At 48.9% G+C, this 17,416-nt stretch overlaps 1 protein-coding gene across 2 annotated transcripts in view; it reads right to left on the bottom strand.

The window, feature by feature from the left end:
* SLIT3 (slit guidance ligand 3) overlaps positions 1–17,416 on the bottom strand; it is a 593,232-nt gene that overhangs the window by 23,323 nt on the left and 552,493 nt on the right. Inside the window, exons 24-28 of one of the 2 annotated variants that reach the window (XM_047091292.1) lie at positions 15,647–15,718; positions 13,739–13,902; positions 11,393–11,565; positions 5,387–5,484; positions 1,253–1,392 (exon numbers count right to left, since the gene is read on the bottom strand). In XM_047091292.1, the coding sequence (XP_046947248.1) occupies positions 1,253–1,392; positions 5,387–5,484; positions 11,393–11,565; positions 13,739–13,902; positions 15,647–15,718 (647 nt within the window). The remainder of the gene's footprint in view (positions 1–1,252; positions 1,393–5,386; positions 5,485–11,392; positions 11,566–13,738; positions 13,903–15,646; positions 15,719–17,416) is intronic. The other variant, XM_047091299.1, reaches the window with a different exon arrangement.

The following is a 17,416-nucleotide window of genomic DNA, read 5'->3' as shown; positions in this document are numbered from 1 at the left end:
TCCCAAGAATGTGCTTGGGGAATACATGGCTAATGGGCTTGAGGTCTGTGTCAGCCACAGGACCCTGAGGAGCAATGGGGGCTAGCTGGCTTCCTTCTCTGTAGGCTTCTAATCAGCATCTGTATATCCCATCCCCTACCTCACTCTTGACGTCATGCCAGGTGCCAGCAGGGTAGGGTGTGGCAGTCCCTGGGTTGCATGGTCCTTATTTTCATCCTCACCTTAGGTTGGTATTTCCTAAAATATGTTTCTTGCAACACAGGATGTCCAGGGTTGGGAAGGAGTTTGGGGGTAGGGTAGGAGGGAAGTTCTGACTTAAAATAAATTTGAAACTTACTGGGTTAAAAGAAGTTAAACAGCATTGTTTCAAACAGGAATTGTGAAAACCTCTAATAGGCTCATTTGTATCACGTGGAAGAGAGCTAGTATTACACACAGCGCTTCCCCAACTTTTTGTTTATGGAGCCTTTTCCTCAAAGAACTCATGGAATTCCATTTTGGGATATGCCACTTTAGGTGGATCCTATAACAAAGGAGGTTGTGCTTGCACCACTGAGGTGCATTTTGCTTCATAATCTAGTGGTATATTTAACTGTCCTCATTAGGAGCTGTTAATATAGGAAATAAAGGTGCTGTGTTTTGGGGCTGGGTGGGTAGGATGATTATACTGAGGAATGACCTGTGGGGAGCCTTCTTTTATTCCCCAGCTGGGTTAGGTTCATCCTCTGTGACCCCAAGACCCCCCAGGCTTCCAGGTGTTATAGTCTCGTTCTGCTGAATACATGTCTCCCTCTACTTGACAATGAGCCTTCTGATCAGAGGGGACTTTGTCTTGGTCATTTTTGGGTCTCCAGGTCCTAGCTGGAAAGTGTCTGGAAAGTAAATTTCTAGAGAAAGCAGACTAGAACTGAATGAAGATTAAATGTAATGCAAGCCCCTCTCACTAGCTTCAATCGCCACTGGGTCTCCAGTTCCTGGAGGAGGGGAAGGCTAATGGAATGGACAGCAAACTTGCCCTGGGAACCTGTCTCAAAGTAGGGAGGAGCCAGAGACGTGCAGGGTTGGGGTAGGTGGTGAGGGTGGACAAGCAAACAGAGAGGGCCTCTGGGAAGCCCGTCATGGCACGGCACCAGGTTTTGGGGATTCACATCTCTGGCCACAGGGGAGTGGGTGCAGGCCCTGAAAACTAAACAGCATTCCTTAGTGCATGACACCTGGCCCGCCACCATGCACAGGCACCAGGGGACCTTACCCGTGTAGTTAGGAGGGCAGACGCACACGTAGTTGTTGACCCCGTCCACACAGGTGGCATTGTTCTCACAGTCGTTGTCCTCGCAATCATCTGGATTGATCTCACACCGCTGCCCCTCAAAGCCCAGAGGGCAGGAGCAGCTTTGGGGGTGGGTGTGTGGGGTGGGGAAGAAGGGGAGCCAGGGGATAAGGAGTGTTGGGTGGGGTTGGAGTGGCAGAAAAGAATGTTGGGGGGATATAATTAGTCAGGTTTCTCTCTGGATGGAGGTCCGAGGCAGCACTCTGGATACTTGAAGCCTTGGGGTCCTGAGCAGGAAGACCCTCAGGAGCCCGAGAGGTCATTTCATCTAGACCCCTATCTCTGGGCAGAATTCCATCTCCCCTGGCCGTGGATGGCTGCGTTAGCTCTGGGGAGTTCTCACCAGCAATGCCCCCTCACTATCCCCCCAGCTGGAAGTGCTTTCCCCCGGGATAGACTTTAAATTCCTCCAGCTGTCTTCCTTCCCCTCTTCTCCGGGGAGTGGTTTGTAGACAAAGGGATAAAGGGCATAACAAACACCCCCCTTTGAGCGACTTCCTACTCCAGGAAAGCCTCTCTACCTTGAACAGGAATAGGACAAAGTGGCCAAGATCAGGATCTGCAGCCGAGTTTCTTGAGAATGAAGTCTGAGTCTGCCACTTCCTAGGTATTCGATCTTAGGAAAATTAGTTAAATTCTGTGTCTCAGTTTCCACATCTATGGACTAGGGTAATATCATTTACCTCCAGGTTGGTTGTGGGGAATAAAAGAAGACTATATAAGTAAAAGGCTTAGGAGGAGACCTAGTACATAGAAAAGACTCAGAATGTGTTAGCTTCAGTTCTAGATGACTTCCACACTCAGCCTCCTTAACCTTTCTCAGAGATGCCATTGTTCCCTCCAGCTTCTTCCGGATAAGGGGATGGGGTGGGAGGATCTGGAGAGCTACAGCTCTTAGATACAAACCTCAAACTTCCTGCATCCTCTGCCCAACCCTGGCCACACCCCAGGATTAGGCCTGCAAACTAAGTCAGGATAGATAAAGCTGAGCAGATGAGAAGGGGCCAGGGGAGTTTAGGAAGGGGCACTCGGGAGACAAATGCTGACTAAATGAGCTGCAGGCACTTACTTACTCCCTCTGTGGCCCAGCCCCCTGGTCAGGGATTTACACCCCATTCCCGAACATACGTTCCAGCTTCGGGCCCAGAATTCCAGGCCTCTCTCTGTTTTACAGATTCCTCCGATTTGGGATTTAGCTATAAAACTAAACTAATAGGAAGTGGATTTCTGGAATCTTACTTAACCTCCTTTCCTCTACAACCTGAAAACCATGTCACATTTTCTTTTTTTTTTTTTTTAAGTTTTTAAATTTATTGTGAGAGAAAGAACAAGCAGGGGAAGGGCAGAAAGAGTGGGGGACAGAGGATCAAAGCAGGCTCTGCGCTGACAGCAGAGAGCCCAATTCAGGGTTCGAACTAAGGAACCGTGAGGTCATGAGCTGAGCCAAAGTTGGGCACTTAACTGACTGAGCCACCCAGGTGCCCACCATGTCATGTTTTCTATAAAAGGTTCTTCGGTCTGAGCTCTTGGGGTGGAGCAAAATGATGTATTTCTTTTTTCTAGGAGGGACCCTGGAAGTTCAGGAAAAGCGATTTCTTCAGAGCTGGACGGACAGGTTTTTAAGGGTCTGAAACCATAGTGTTGCCTATTTTCCTGAAAGGAGTTACTCTGGCTGTCCCCAAAGTCTTAGGGTTGCATGAAAGTGGGATGCAGATGGCTCTTAGGGGTTGGGTTGCTCATGGAGTAGACAGAGGGAGGGAAGGAGACTAAAGTCTCCTCTGCCCTCCCTGGAAACCTTGGCTGGGGGTTGTCAAGGAGACTCCAGGGGCACCCAGTGAGCTGTGGGGCCGTCTTAGTCTCCTGCCCGGCCAGCTCTGCCAGTCTTTGCCCTTTTTGTGATCAGATAATGCATCAAGATGAGCAAAGCATCTGGTGAAGAGGTAGGTGAAACTTCCAAAATTATCACTCACAAGACATATTATGGGTTGAATTGTGTCCTCTCAAAAAGGTATCTGGAAGTCTTAACCCCCAGCACCTCAGAATGTGACCTTATTTGGAAATAATGTCCTTGCAGATGTCATTTCTGATGAGGTTATACTGGAGTAGGGTGGGCCCCAGATCTACTGCCATCCTTGTAAGATGGCCATGTGGAGACAGAGACACAGGGTGAATGCCACATGAGGATGAAGGCTGCAGTGAGGAAGGCCCGAGATCACTAGCCACCACCAGAAGCTAGGAAGGGGCAAGGAAGGACCTTCCCCTACAGGTTTGAAAGCCAGTGTGGCTCTGCTGACACCTTGAGTTTGGACTTCTGGCTTCTAGAAATGTGAGGGAATACATTTCTGTTGGTCCAAGCCGCCCTGGTGCACTGCTTGGTTATGGCAGCCCCAGCAAACGGACACAGGAGGGAAAAAGGGAGCAAAGCTTCCCTGATAGGTGTCCCTCCCTTTGCCAACCTATCAGGTGCTAACCTAGTGAGGGGGAGTGCTCCTGCCCCTTGGCAGGCCCACACAAACTATGCTTTCCCCAGCATGTGGGCCTCATTGCTTTAATCCTCTACCCCATTTCCCTAATCCTGTAGATCTGGGCCCTTTTCCTCGAAAATTAAATTCTAAAAGTATTTCCAGTTCATTCAAATCTCAACAACGGAAGGTAGAAACCAGGAAAGATCCTTCTGCTCATTTGCAGTTCCAGAGATGAAGAGAGATACCCCACAAAGAGACAGAGAGGGGGGCACATGCAGAGGGGGACAGGGAGGGGAGAGACAGTCGCCTGCAGGGGGCACTCCTCACTCTTGCAGACCTCCATCTTTGGGCAGGGTGGGCAGAGCCAGGCTTTTACCCTGGAGGTGTGTTTCTTGGCTGGGGCCATGTGGCCACCTCTGTGAAATTTCTGTGTGGTTTCTCCTTACCCCTGCTCCCGGCGAGAAGGTGGGAGTGGGTGGTTTGGCCGACTCCAGGCAGGAAAGCAAACCTGGCCTTGAATTTATTTCACTTTTTAAGAGCCAGAGTTTGATGGGGCTGGCTTGGCAGGTGGACATGGGGGCAGGCTGGGCTCTGTCAGAAGAACTAGGGCCCAGAACCTGATTTCTTTCACAGATGGCACAGCAGCCCCTCCTTCCCCCCACCCAGAGTGTCTTTGCTACTTGTTTGCAACCTGTGCTTAAGACATCCACACACAGCTCTGCACTGGGTGCCCCTGCTTTACTGCCTGACCCACTCGCTCACTGGGGTGCTAAAGGAACGAATTTCCACAGGTCTGTTTTTGCCCGGGCCATGGGCCGGCAAGCTGGGCACGTGAAAGCAGCTGGGAAGGGTGGGAAGCAGGAAGGGAGCCTGAGGTTTGGCAGAGGCCTCGAAAGTCCACCTAACTGACAGGGATGGGGAAAACTTAAGTGGCTTCTATCCCTTTTTCTTCCTGAGCTCTGAATTCCTGGGAGGAAAGCAGTGGGGTTGGAAGATCCAGGAATGTGTCAGGATATGTGACCTAGAGCAAGTAAATCTCTGTGCCTCAGTTTCCTCATCTGTTAAGTGGGGATAGTACCAGCTTGCAGTGGGTAGGCTCATTGTGAGCATTTAAATTAGAGGCTGCACGGCTAGTTCGTGCCTGGCACATGATGAACATGTAGTCAGTATCACCTATGATCATTGTTTTTAGCACACAGGAAACAGAGGTGGAATTGCCATGCTGCGGGGTGGGGGGGGGGCTTGGGCTATCATGCCATCCTTCTCTGACTTGTGCCAGCAGCTTTAGCCTCCCTCGGTATCCTCCTGGCTCTGGAGACAGACTCTCTGAATTCCCCATAGGAACGCTCACTAACTGTGTCACTGTGGGCAAAGGATAGCTCCTGTTGGTGCCTCAGTCTTCTCATTTGTATAGTAGGGATCACAGTAGCTCCCTTACAGGGTGGGAAGAGCCTTGAGATGATCTGCATAACAGATTTGGCACAGTGTGGGCACACAGTAGGCCCTCAGTGAACAGCTGTGCATCAGCCTGCCCCAGTGGTCTGCCTATAAAGCCCCCTGAGGGAGGGAAGGCCCAAGGGTGAGCTGTTACCTGAACCCATCCTTGTGGCTTTCGCTCAGGTGGCAGGTGCCTCCGTGCTGACAGGGGTTCTGGATGCAGGTGTTGATGGGCATAGCGCAGTCTTTGCCCTGAGGAGCAGGAAAGGGAGAAGCACCTGGTTAGAGAGGCTTTCAGTGGCTGCCTTGACCAGGAGGCCCCCTGGAGTTCCCAGCGTCCTCTGGGATGAGGCTGGGCAGAAGGCCTCTCTGTGGCCTCTGCTGTGTGGATTGGAGGACGCCAAAGGGGGCCCTTACTTTTGGCCATTCCACACTGAGAGAAGGTTGAGAACTGAGGAGTTCAGGCCCCAGCTTCCCTACTTCCTGGAATTCACATCCTTTTCTTTATCCTGAACTGCAGGGCAAGAGCATGGGCTTTGGGTACAGGGAAACCTGGTTTCAAATTCCAGCTTCATCTCTTCCTGGTTGGCTGGCCATGACCTCATCTAAGCCTTTTAACTCTCAGCCTACCTCACAGAGCTACCTAGCAGAGGACACATACTCTTAGCTGCACTGAGGCCTCAATATAACCCACAACTTGAGTAGGGAGGGCTGGGGCTGAAGTGTGGCCAGAGGACCTTGCCCCTATAGGGTGACAATTCCACAGAGATCTACCTTTAATTGGTCTGGAAGTGGGCCCAGGTGTTGGTATTTAGAGTTCTGCAGGCGATTCTAATGTTAGGCCAGATTGAGGACCTCTGGGACAGACAATTTGGTGTGGGGTGGCATTCCTCTGGAGCAGGCCCCTCCGGAGGGGACGTTTCAGCTGAGGAGTCAACTGCAGTAGGTGGGGAGGAGCATGCCAGGCAGAAGGACAGTGAAGATGAAGGCACTGAGGAGGGAGGCCAAGGCAGAGGCTGTGGACATTAAGACCGGGGAGCAGCCCGCTGGCCCTCCGGCTCTAACTCCCCCCTCCCCTGGGACCGACACACCAGCACTACACCCAAGTCTTGGCAAGCAGTCCCTTAGAGGACCTGCGGGGTCTGGGGAGGCATCCGCTGTATTTGTTTCTGGGCTGTGGACTTGGTGTGGGCACCATGCCAGGCGGGGGTGATCACGGGAGCCCTCCCACTGCCATACCACCTGCTCGCCATCTGCTTGAGAAAATCCTCTTCCCGCCTCTGCTGCTGCCAGTGCCTGTGACGGAGTGGGGCTGGGCTCCCTGGCTCGAAGGTCGCTGCCAACTGGGCCTACGACTCTCCCTACTGTCTCCAACCCTGAAGCCCTTGCAGTATCCAGCAGCCAGGAGGCATGGCCACGTCTGTCTTGGCTCCCTTCATGCCCCCTCACAGCTAACGGCCAGTCAGAGTTTTCTTGAGGGGGAGAAGGAGAATGAAGTTTGATGTGGGATCTGGGCTTATCCTAAACCAGAACAACACGGGATCCCTTACACAAAGTCATTGCGTGCAACGGAAACTGCAATACTCATTCTCAATTTATTGAGAACATTTTCCATTCCAGGCCTCACGCTAAGTGTTTTATATTCACAATCACATATAATGTTCACAACAACCCTATGCGATCGGTAGGATTGTTATTACTGCCCTTTTCAGATTGGGAAGGCAGACTTGGAAAGTGAGCTAATATGTCCAAGATTGCACAGCAGTTAAGTGGAATAGGCAGCAGCTGAACCCAGGCATCCAGTCCAGAGCCAGCACTGGGAACCCCTCTGCTGGGTCACTGATGCTGCCCTCTCAAAACATGGGCTCCAGGGGTAGCACATTGGAGCACACACTCCAGTCTGGCTGCTGTGTGCCTTGGGGAAACTACCAGTTCTCTCTGAGCCTTGTTTTTATCATCTGTAAAATGGGAATAATACCTACCCTATGGAATGAATGTTAGAAATCACACATATATAAAGCACAAGGCATGTATGGTAGCAACCTAAATAAGAGCTATTCGGATGATGAGGAGGTGGATTACTACAGGGGTCTGAGGCAGGGCTGAATGTGGGAGCTCAAAAGACTTTTTTCAGGCATTTGGTTGGTACCGAATTGTTCAGGAGTTTTTGTGTGTGTTAGATGGATGAGCCACGAAGAGCAGGACAAGAGAACTTGATCAAGTCAAGGCAGGGCCTCCCTGGCCCCTGCCTGGGCCAGCCTCTTTGCTCTGGGGGAACTCTTGAGTATCAGGGACTCCAGCTGGGATCTTCCCCTGGGGGTGGGGTTGGTGACGTCTACTCAGGTCACTTATACTGAGCTCAGAAACCAGGAGGCAGACCGTAGCTCTTGGTGATGTGCTAAATGGGCCTGGAGGTAAGGATTTCTGTCACTTACGTGTCCTTGAGAAATAATCACCATTCTCAATACCTGGCTAATTAGCTCAATTCAACTCTCTTCAGCCTCATTTTGCTAAAATCTACTAGATTTATGATGTTCCTTGGTCCCCACTGCTGTGTGTGTGTGTATGGGAGAGAGAGAAATAGAGAAAGAGAGAGAAATAGAGAGGGAGGGAAGGTGGGAGACAGGGACATGGCTGGGGCTTCTGGCTTCTTTTAAAGGAGCCGGGGAGTAGCTGTCCCTGTTGGAAACCTCTTTCTGAGACAACCAGGAGGGCTGCTCCAGGACCTTGCTACTCAGAGTGTGGTCCTCAGGCTAGTAGCTCCGGCGTTCCCTGAGAGATTGTTAGAAAGGTACAAACTTGGGCCTGACCTCAGATCTAATGGATCAGAAGCTGCATTTACTAAGACCTCCAGGTAGTTCTCGCGCCAGTACAGCGTGAGAAGCACTGCGTGTAGACACTGAACATGCACACGTGAAGCTAAATGGCTGAAAAAGAACGAGCCCAAACATACATCTTATTTCCCCCAATGCGAAATAGCTGTAAAACAGGTCTCTCTGTGAAGCGCCTACTGAATCCTGGCACCAAGGCGGGCGAAGCACAAACATGACACTCGGAATCCTTCTAGGAGCTCTGCAGGTGAGTGTGATGCTTCACATCTCCAGGTGGGGAGTGAGGCTCTGAGGGACCTGGTCCCTAGTGGAGCACTGAGTGTGGGGACTTTCCTGTGAGAGAGGAGGGCTCTGGGTTTAGTTTGTGTGCTTCCCTAGGTGTGGTAGCTCGGGTAAGTTATCTGATCTTTTTGAACCTCAGTTTCCTTATCTGCTAAAAGAGGTTAACAGACCTTATTTCAGAAGGTGACTGAGGGTGCTAAATGAGGTAATGTGCTCAAATTGCTTCACAAAAGCCTGCCATTATAGATGACCAGTAGCTGCCACCAAACACTGAACAGTGGGGGCCATGCTGTTTTGGATAATATTGTGGCTTCCCAAGGTCACTCAGCTAGTCAATGGAAATGCTGCGGTATCTGGAAATAAATGGAGAAATGCCAGAACTTTGAACTTGGTTTTGTGGGTGTCTGGTGATTATTGTCAACTTAGCAACTCACCCAGAACTTACTACCTCAGTCACTCGGCCTGGGTGGGCTCCAATCCAGGAAGAAGGGAAAGCCAGGGAATAAATGCAGAGCAGGGGGTATGATGCAACCCAGGGTTAAAGGTTAAAGGACCTCTTCATTTCTACCTGCTGCATTTTGAGATTGAACCTGATATGGGGAGGAGAGGAGGAGCTGTCCCAGGCCACACAGTCAGGTAGGGACAAGCTCCACAGTGTTCTTTCCATTCTGCTTGGTGTTCTTTCCACCAGCATAAACTACTTTCCCTATTCTGGAGACTTAGGTCCCAAATGGCTAGGGACCCTGCATTCATGGTGCTTCTCAATGGACTGTGAATACAGTGGTCAAAAACATGGGTTCTGGAATCCATTGGTTCTGAGCTCTGAATCCCAACTCCCTCACCCACTATCTCAGTTTCCTAAACTGGAAAATGAAGGTCATTTTAGGACCTGTCTCCTTAGGCTTTGATGAGGAGAATGCAGGATAATGCTTGTACCTTGTTGAGTATACTGTCAGTATGTAATAGGCACTCAGTAAATGCTGGCTGCTCATATTCCTTCACCATCATCACCATCATCACCATCACATACCATTACCACCATTATCATCCTCCTCCTTAAGGTACTCCAGGCCTGCATGAGCCCGATAGCTTCGTAAAGGTCAAAATCTCAGTTCAGATTCTTCTGCTAGACCTTCAGAATCTTACGAGCAAAGTCTGAACAAGTGGCCTTATCTTTCAAATAGGGATGATCCCGCCCACCTCAAAGGTTGATTATACAACTCAGAGAAGGGAATAAATGCCAATGTCCAGCTGAGTGCCTGATCCACAGTCGACGCATAGGCATGGTATTGGGGATGTTATAAATGCACATATCACCGTTCCAGGAGAGCAACTGATGATCTCTGGCAATTCACAGTGTCATGGACTGAGAATCCCTAGTGAGACCAGCAGCATACCGCCTGTTAATGGCGGCCCATCCACATCCTGGTATCAGGACCAGCATGCAAGGGTAAAGAGAGATGTAGCAATGTGCCAGTGTACAGAGTGCATACTGAACAGCTCTCCTAGGTGCCTTGCATATGTTATTGCACATTTGATTCTCACAGCACCCCTGTGAGATAGGCCCTGGTTTGTCCACGGGAAGGCTGAGGCAAAGCCACTGGCCATCACCACATAGCTAGTAAACAGCAAAGCTGGAGTTCACATGTGCCCTCTGTATAATTCCACAGCCTGAGTTTTCTCCACTGAATTAATACAAGTGGGTTTGAGGAGCTAGGCTTCCTGAGTATGGTATCTTCACTTCTACACTTCCCCTGCAATGTCTGTGCGTGTGCACATGTAGGATGCATGGATCTGGGGTGGCTGCCTGGGGCAAGGCCGTCTGGCTGGCTGGCTGCAAAGGGAATCCTTGGGCTCTCCTATGGCAGGCCCATAGGTGGCACTCTGACACTATCTGCTGGAGGCACAGCTACAGCTGAAAAACCACCAGGGAGCCCTGTTCCCCAGAGTGATTCTGCCCCTCAAGCTTGTCACTACACATACAAGTCCCCCTGGGGACAGGAGACCAGTGATGCCAGCTCCCTTCTGCTCTGCCTGTACTAGGCATGTGCAGTAGATGGGTTTTGGGGTGGTGTTGGAATGCTTGGCTTGCCCACTGTATGCGGATGGGTGCCTTGGCGAGGCTGGAAGCTGGGAAGGTCCTGGGGAAGAGGAGTGAACCACTGTTTTGTTGACCCCAGCGAGCCACGGCGGAGGGCTTGGCTATCCAGGAGTAAAGGTGGGGACTTTGGAATCATATAGCTCTTGGTCCTATCCCAACCCTACTGCTTATGAGCTTTGAGACACTGAGTCAAGCCTTTTCAACAATCTGAGGCCCAGTTTCTACATCTATAAATGGGAAGTAATGAGCCTTCCTCATAAGGGGTGTTTAAAAAGAAAAGGTGAATAGGATGTCAAGCAGAATGTTGACCATGTAGTCCATACTCTATAGATGTTAGTAGGGACTTAGGATAGATACTGTTGGGTGAGAAGAAAGGAAGAAAAGTTGCTTTGGAATTAGCCTGGATTTCTGGGGAGGACACCCAGGAGAACGAGGGCCTCCATCCCCTTCCTGGCTGACCTGAGCCTGTCAACAGTGCATTAGCTTGGCAGCTCCCAGGCCTTTCAATCCCTCATCCCTGTACCTTCTCAAACTGGAGCCCACTTTCAGCACTGGCCCTCCTGAGGCAGAGTTAGGGAGGGGATGGGGAGAGTCTGGAAATCCCCTTGAAAGGAAGCCAGGATAGTAAGTTCAAGGGATGCCTCTACTTGGAAGCATTTTCACTCTCTGAGACTTATTTCCTCATGTTTAACAAGGAAAATATAAATATTACATTTCCTCCTTAGAGTGTCACTGCCAAGATGGGGTTCTCTGTGTTTTGCATGAGTGTGACACAACTGGGCAGCCCCCACCAGTAGAATAGCAGTGTTACTGGCAAGTGCCAAGTGCCACTCTGGAGTGACCTGTGAAATGCAGTTCTCCAGGCTGCCCTTGGAGAAGGGAGGGTCAGCAGGGCACAGTGCCTTCCTTGGGCCGTGAATGGTGGGGGCGGGGCTTCCTATCTTACCTTGTAGCCATAGGGGCAGGTGCAGTGGTAGAGCTCCACAGGATCCTGGCTGCACGTCCCATTGTTCTTGCACGGGTCTGAGAGGCAGGCATTGCACTTGGCCACAATGTTGATGTCCACTGGCCCTGGACAGCAAAACCAGGATGTTGGTAGCAGGTCACTGTCACCCCTCCCTCCCTTTCCCTCCTCTCTGGCCCCTTCCTCAGCCAGCTGGCGGCCCCTCTCCATCTCTACACACAGAGGGTGGCTCCCCAGCCAGCACCATCCAGTCTAGCTGAGTCCCATTAATGCAGCCATTGTCCAGTGAGGAAAAAATCACAGTGGGACATCATTCAGAAGCACTTCTGCAGTCAAATAAATTACTGTAATTAGCCTGATCCGATTTTGGAGCTAATCTATAAACAATACACCATAATTAGAAACCCCTTGTGTATCTTTTCATGTTCGGGGAGCTCTGGTCCCAGGCTCCATTTGGACCTCCCACTCCTCTGCCCCTAAACACCCCTCCCCATGGAATAGTCTATGCTAGGCTAAGGAAGGCAGGGTGCCTGGGCCAAAGACACACATAGGAAGTCCCTCTTGTGGAACCCTTGATTGGCAGGAGGAAGTAAGAAGTGGCCCCAAAAGACACAGCAATGATATTGTTGACAGATGGTAAACTGTGCTCAGGCACACTGTGCATCTATGACAGTTTTGACAGTGTCCTGTTCTCTTCAGCTACAAAGGCTGGAGGGATGGAGGTCATGGTCCTTGAACAGAGCTTTGGAGATTGGGTTGAGAATGACTCCACGGCAAGTCTGACCATTTGTGGGTGGGGTGAACAGAAAGGATGTCCTAAGAATCTGTACAAGCTGGCTTAACCCTGGCTTCCATTAGAACAGGGACACTATCTGTCCTGTTTGCCAGGGGCTGAAGGGATTCCCAGGACACAGGACTTTCAGTGCTAAAACCAGGAAGGCCCCAGCCAAACCAGGATGAATTGGTCACCTTACAGAGGAAACAGAGAAGGTGCTTTTAAATATCTTCAACACCAGGCTGTACCCCACACCGATTTAATCAAAACTTGGAGTGTTGGGCCAGGGAACCAGTAAAAAGCTCTGCAGGTGATTCCAAAATGTGCAGCTAGGATTGAGAAACATTGTTTTAGACTGATCTGGGCCTCTTTAGCATCAATCAAGTGAGATGACTTGGAAGCAGGAGGAGAAAATGAAAAATTATCTTAAAGCCAAAAGAATGTTTTCCTGCTTTAAGCAGAAATGTGAGACACAGGAAGTTTATAGGGTAATCAAAGTATATATATAAATCAAAATAAACTCAAGGCTCTAAGAGATGGGCAAAGGACACTACCAGACAAATGTATGACATAAATGGAAAGTAAATTTTTGAAAAAAATGCAGTTTCCTCAATAAGCAAAGACACAAAATAGGAGACATACTTTTTTAAACCTATCTAATTAGCAATGAGATGAAATGAGATAAAATAATGTAAGAGTCTGGTGAAAAATGCACTCAAATGGTGCTTACTGGGAGAATAAAGTGGTTTATAACCCTCTTTTAGACACCAAATGGCAGGGCAATATGTGTAAAGACCTTAAAAATGATCACATACTTTGGCTCAGTAGTTTCTGTTCTCTGAATCTTATCTAAGGAATAATTTTCAATAGAGAAAGACCTTTATGCATCAGTGGTAAGAAAACAACTGGAAATACCCAGTGAAGTCTAAAGGTTCAGGGCCAGGAACTGGCTAAAGACGTTACAGTGGAATTATTAAAGCCTGGTGGCCACAAGTAGGTACAGGGGAATCAGAAAGACCTGGAATCATCCTAACTGTGGACTTGAGAAGTCTCTTAACCTCAGTAAGCCTCAGCTTTCTCATTCTTAAGAATAAGGGTGATACTGAAGTCTAACCCAGAGAGGGTTGGGGAACTGAATAAATACTTGGAAAGTGAGAATTAAATGAAATAACACACAAAAAAAGTGCTTAACATGATGTCCAGCACATAAAAACCCAGCAGCAGTTTGTTGTCGTCAGTTAAAATCTCATGTACCTAAAGCTTGCTGTAGTAAAAATGGGAAAAGGCTTAGGCTTTAAGAATGTTGGGTGAAAAAAATTCAAGTTAAAGATTTTTCTCTGTGCAAAATGATACAGAGAATGAAGTCAGAGAGGAGCATGTAGGGACGCCAGCAGAGAAACTTGGAGGAGATAATAGCATCTGAGTCTCTCTGTGCAGCTCATGGAAGAGACAGGGCAGTGGTTTAGAAGTCACGTCTGTTGAGACACCCAGCTCTGGTGGGCTGTTGGAGACAGAGCAGACCCCTCGAGAGGTGGGGGAGAGTCAGCATGTACCTTTGCACTGGAATCGGTGGGTGGGGGTGGTGAGCAGGAGTCTGTCAGCCATGGACTCAGGGCTACTGCAGCGGGCGATGCCAGGCTCCTTGTACCCCGCCTTCACCCACTCTGACAGCCAGCGCAGACTGCAGTCACAGTGGAGTGGATTGGTTCCCAGCGCCCTAGGAGGCAGAGCAGGAAGTCAGGGCCCCCCTTGCCCAGCTTGGCCCATAGGCTCCATACCCTTGGCCCTCTGGAGAAACAGAATTTTCAGACTCTGACTAGATTGGGGTTATCTGACATGAGGACCAGCAGAGAAGGAGTTTCCATTGGGGCAAAGTCAGTGACTCCAGACTGTATTTCCAGTCCCTCCAGATGTTTCCACCCTGCTTAACCCCCTCCCACTTCTGAGGTTTTGCTCTCATCTACTCCGGTAAAATTCAATCCTCAACTCAATCTAATCCTAGCCCCTCTCAGATGCTTCTGGACCTTTGGCCATCTGATTATCTGGCTCCTTTGGCCTACTGAAGGGTCCACTGGAGGATGAACTCTTTAGAGAAGGCTTTGATACACAGCAACCTAGGGAGAAGCTTCAGACCACAGAAAGGGTTCAGAGCACTCCACCCCTAAATATGCTGCTTTGGCATATTGATTATTTCAAGCTAAAGGTACTTGAAAAATGGCAGGTGCAGAAGGGGCTCTCTGACTTCCCTGTCTCTACCTAAAACCAAGTCAGAAAGTTTCCTGTGAGAAAGATGCCCTCCCTGCACCAAGAAGGGAAAAATATTCTTATCACTAGAGACTGGGAATGAATACTAAAATGGACCAGGCCAAACCAACCTGCTCAAATAACCTTGACCTTCCAGTGGTCCCTCTCCATATATTTCCTAGTCACTGCCGCACAATTGCTGCCCTAGCCCAAGGCCCTTTGTCTTGTCACATCCCTACAATTTATCATTCCTTGTATAAAAAAGTATATAAGTTTTTGGGTCCAATGGCTTCTTTGGGTCTTCATTTTCCATTTGAACACTCCCACATACACATAAAAACATCAAATATATTTATATCCTTTTCTCCGGTTGCTCTGTCTTATGTCAGTCTAATTCTTAGACCAGCCACAGAAACTAAGGGGGTAGAAGCAAGTTTTTCCTCCAGCTACACCACTTAGCTTTAAAAAAGCACAGCTGGGGGACGGCATGGGCTGATGCAGACCTCTCAACAGTGGTGCCCAGAGAGAAAATACAAGGATTTTTGCTTATTTTAAAAATCGTATCATTTAGAATTTCTATTTTTTGGATGTTTTATAAGGTGTATGCATAATGTAGCAGTATCACAATATATGCATGCAATCTGAAAACAATCAAATATACATAGAGTTGTATACATATAGACTCAGAAATGTTCCTGGCAAAGGTTTGTAACACCTAATTTTTACAGACCTCGGTTTCCCCTGTGTGCAATGGGGACAGAATCCCTGATGCAGAGTGGCAGAGAATATGTGCTTTGGAGCCAAGGCAGACCTGGGTTGGAACCAGGGCTCTGCTGCTTACTAGCTGTGTGACCCTTGGACCAATTCTTTGGTTCTTCTCCATTTAAGCTTCACTGTGTAAGAAGGGGATAAAAATGTTTTATTGCTATAAGAAGTAAATGAGATAATTCATCTAAAGTGTTTATCACACAGTAAGAGTTTTATGTTAGTTCTTCTTATTAAACATTTACATTGTTTACATAATTGATGATGCCTTTGAAGGCATCTGAAGTAGAGAACACACAACGTGCACAACGTGGGCACATTTTCATGGAACATACCCTATGCATACGGAAAGAATGAATACTGAAATGTTAACAGTCACAGCATCATCTCTGGCACTCTAATGATATTGCATTTTGAATGGATCCACACCAGGCAGAAATATGGCTACTTACAGATGGGAAAGAGATGTCAGGTCACTGAAGGAGCCTTCGGGAACGCTGGAAATGTCGTTGCCATGGAGGGTTCTGAAGCAGAAACACAGGTCAGAGGTTAACCCCCCAGTAACAGTTCTGAATTCAGTACACTCTTGGGGTCCCAGGCTGGCCCAGATGCCTTTCAGCTGTGCTCAGAGCCCCAAAGCTCACAGTGGGGGGTGTGTCCTCCTTCTCGGCAGGTGTGTGAATGTTTCCATGCCCAGCTCAGCAGTGGGGATGTTGGGGGTAGAGGGTGTGGGAAAGAAGAGGATGGGTTTTTGAATCTGACAGGCCTGGGATGGAATCAGAAACCAGCCCCTGTTAACTGTGGGACATTAGGTAAGTTAACTTTACTCTTCCGAGCCTCCGTTTTTGCACCTGAAGCATGGAGAGAGATACCCAACAGAGGCATCCGAGAGAGAATGTGAAGAACTGGCTGAGACTGTATGTTTTAGAACCAGGCTGCTTGCGTTCAAATCCTGACTCTGCCACTTACAAGCTGTGTGACTGTGGCCAAAGTTATTTACCTGTCTGTGCCTCAGTTTCCTATTGTAAAATGGGAATAAAAATAAAAAGATTTGTCATGGAAGGTGGTTGTGGGTGCATTAATCCATATAAAGTCTGGCATTTTCTACGCGCTGAATGACCAACCATTATCAATATTTGTGAAAGGGTCTCAAAGAATGTCTGGCCCAGCCAGATCAATAAATTAGTTCCCTTCATATTCACCTAGAGAGATTCTGGGAAGATTGAGAAATGTTATCAATCCCAGCTTAGGTGATAGATGGGGAGAGCACTCAGGTCCTGGGGAGACTGCCTGGGGCTGGACCCTCATCTTTATGGGGAAGGGTTTGGGCCACACACGTATGTATCTGGCACTGTGTGCATCTGAGTGCATTTTCTGACTGCGTGTCCAAGGGGCCAGGCAACCTACTTGGTATTAATTATACCTCTCTCCACCCTGTGGTATAGGGGCCGGGAGCTATTCTCACTTGCAAAGTGGTGGCATATACTGTCCTTCCAATAAATGCCTGGAGAATAGGTCCATGAGAAAAATACCAAATGAACATTGCTCCGGTGCTCAAGTAACAATGCTAGTAAATCCTCAATTCATGGATTATACCCTCCTTTGAAGGATTAAGCCTCAACTGCCTACAAAAATATCCCCACACCGATGACTCACTTTGGGTCTGAGCTGTGAAATGCAAGGTAGGTGAAATTCATAGACACTCAAAGCCTTCTTTAGTGACTACTGCTCACTGTCCCCTGTGCTGTGAAGGAACCCTAGTAAAACAAAGGGGTGATTAGAGTTGACTGGGGAAGTGTAAACAGGATAATAACTAATGAATCTGTCCTTTTGTTTTCCTTTTGGCTGATGTTAGCCTGCCCTGGGTTTTGAGCTGAAATACAGACAGGAGCTTAATTACATGTAATACAGACTGAGTGCTGGAGCCAACACATGGGTGGATTTCTGACACCCATTCTCAGGGGCTCTGGTTCAGTGGGTCTGGGGTGGGGCCTGAGACGCTGCATTTCTGACCAGCTCCCAGGTGATGCTGATGCTCTTGGTCCTCCGGACCACATTTAGCTGCCCCAGGCTGTCATCCTCATCACCTCAAGCTCCTTGCCCTTCTCGCTCCCCAGGACAGCAGGAAGAAGGTAACCAGTCCTCTAGAGAGTGTTGGAGGTAGCTTCTCACCGGCCCGCGTAAGAAGGAGCTAGAAGTACTTCCTAACACTTATCAGTATC

The sequence above is a fragment of the Lynx rufus genome, unplaced genomic scaffold (genome assembly GCF_022079265.1).
Source record: "Lynx rufus isolate CCGP_SWC_20201006 ecotype Redwood Valley unplaced genomic scaffold, mLynRuf1.p SCAF_1, whole genome shotgun sequence".
Taxonomy (NCBI): Eukaryota; Metazoa; Chordata; class Mammalia; order Carnivora; family Felidae; genus Lynx; species Lynx rufus.
This window is presented reverse-complemented; position numbering and strand designations above follow the sequence as displayed.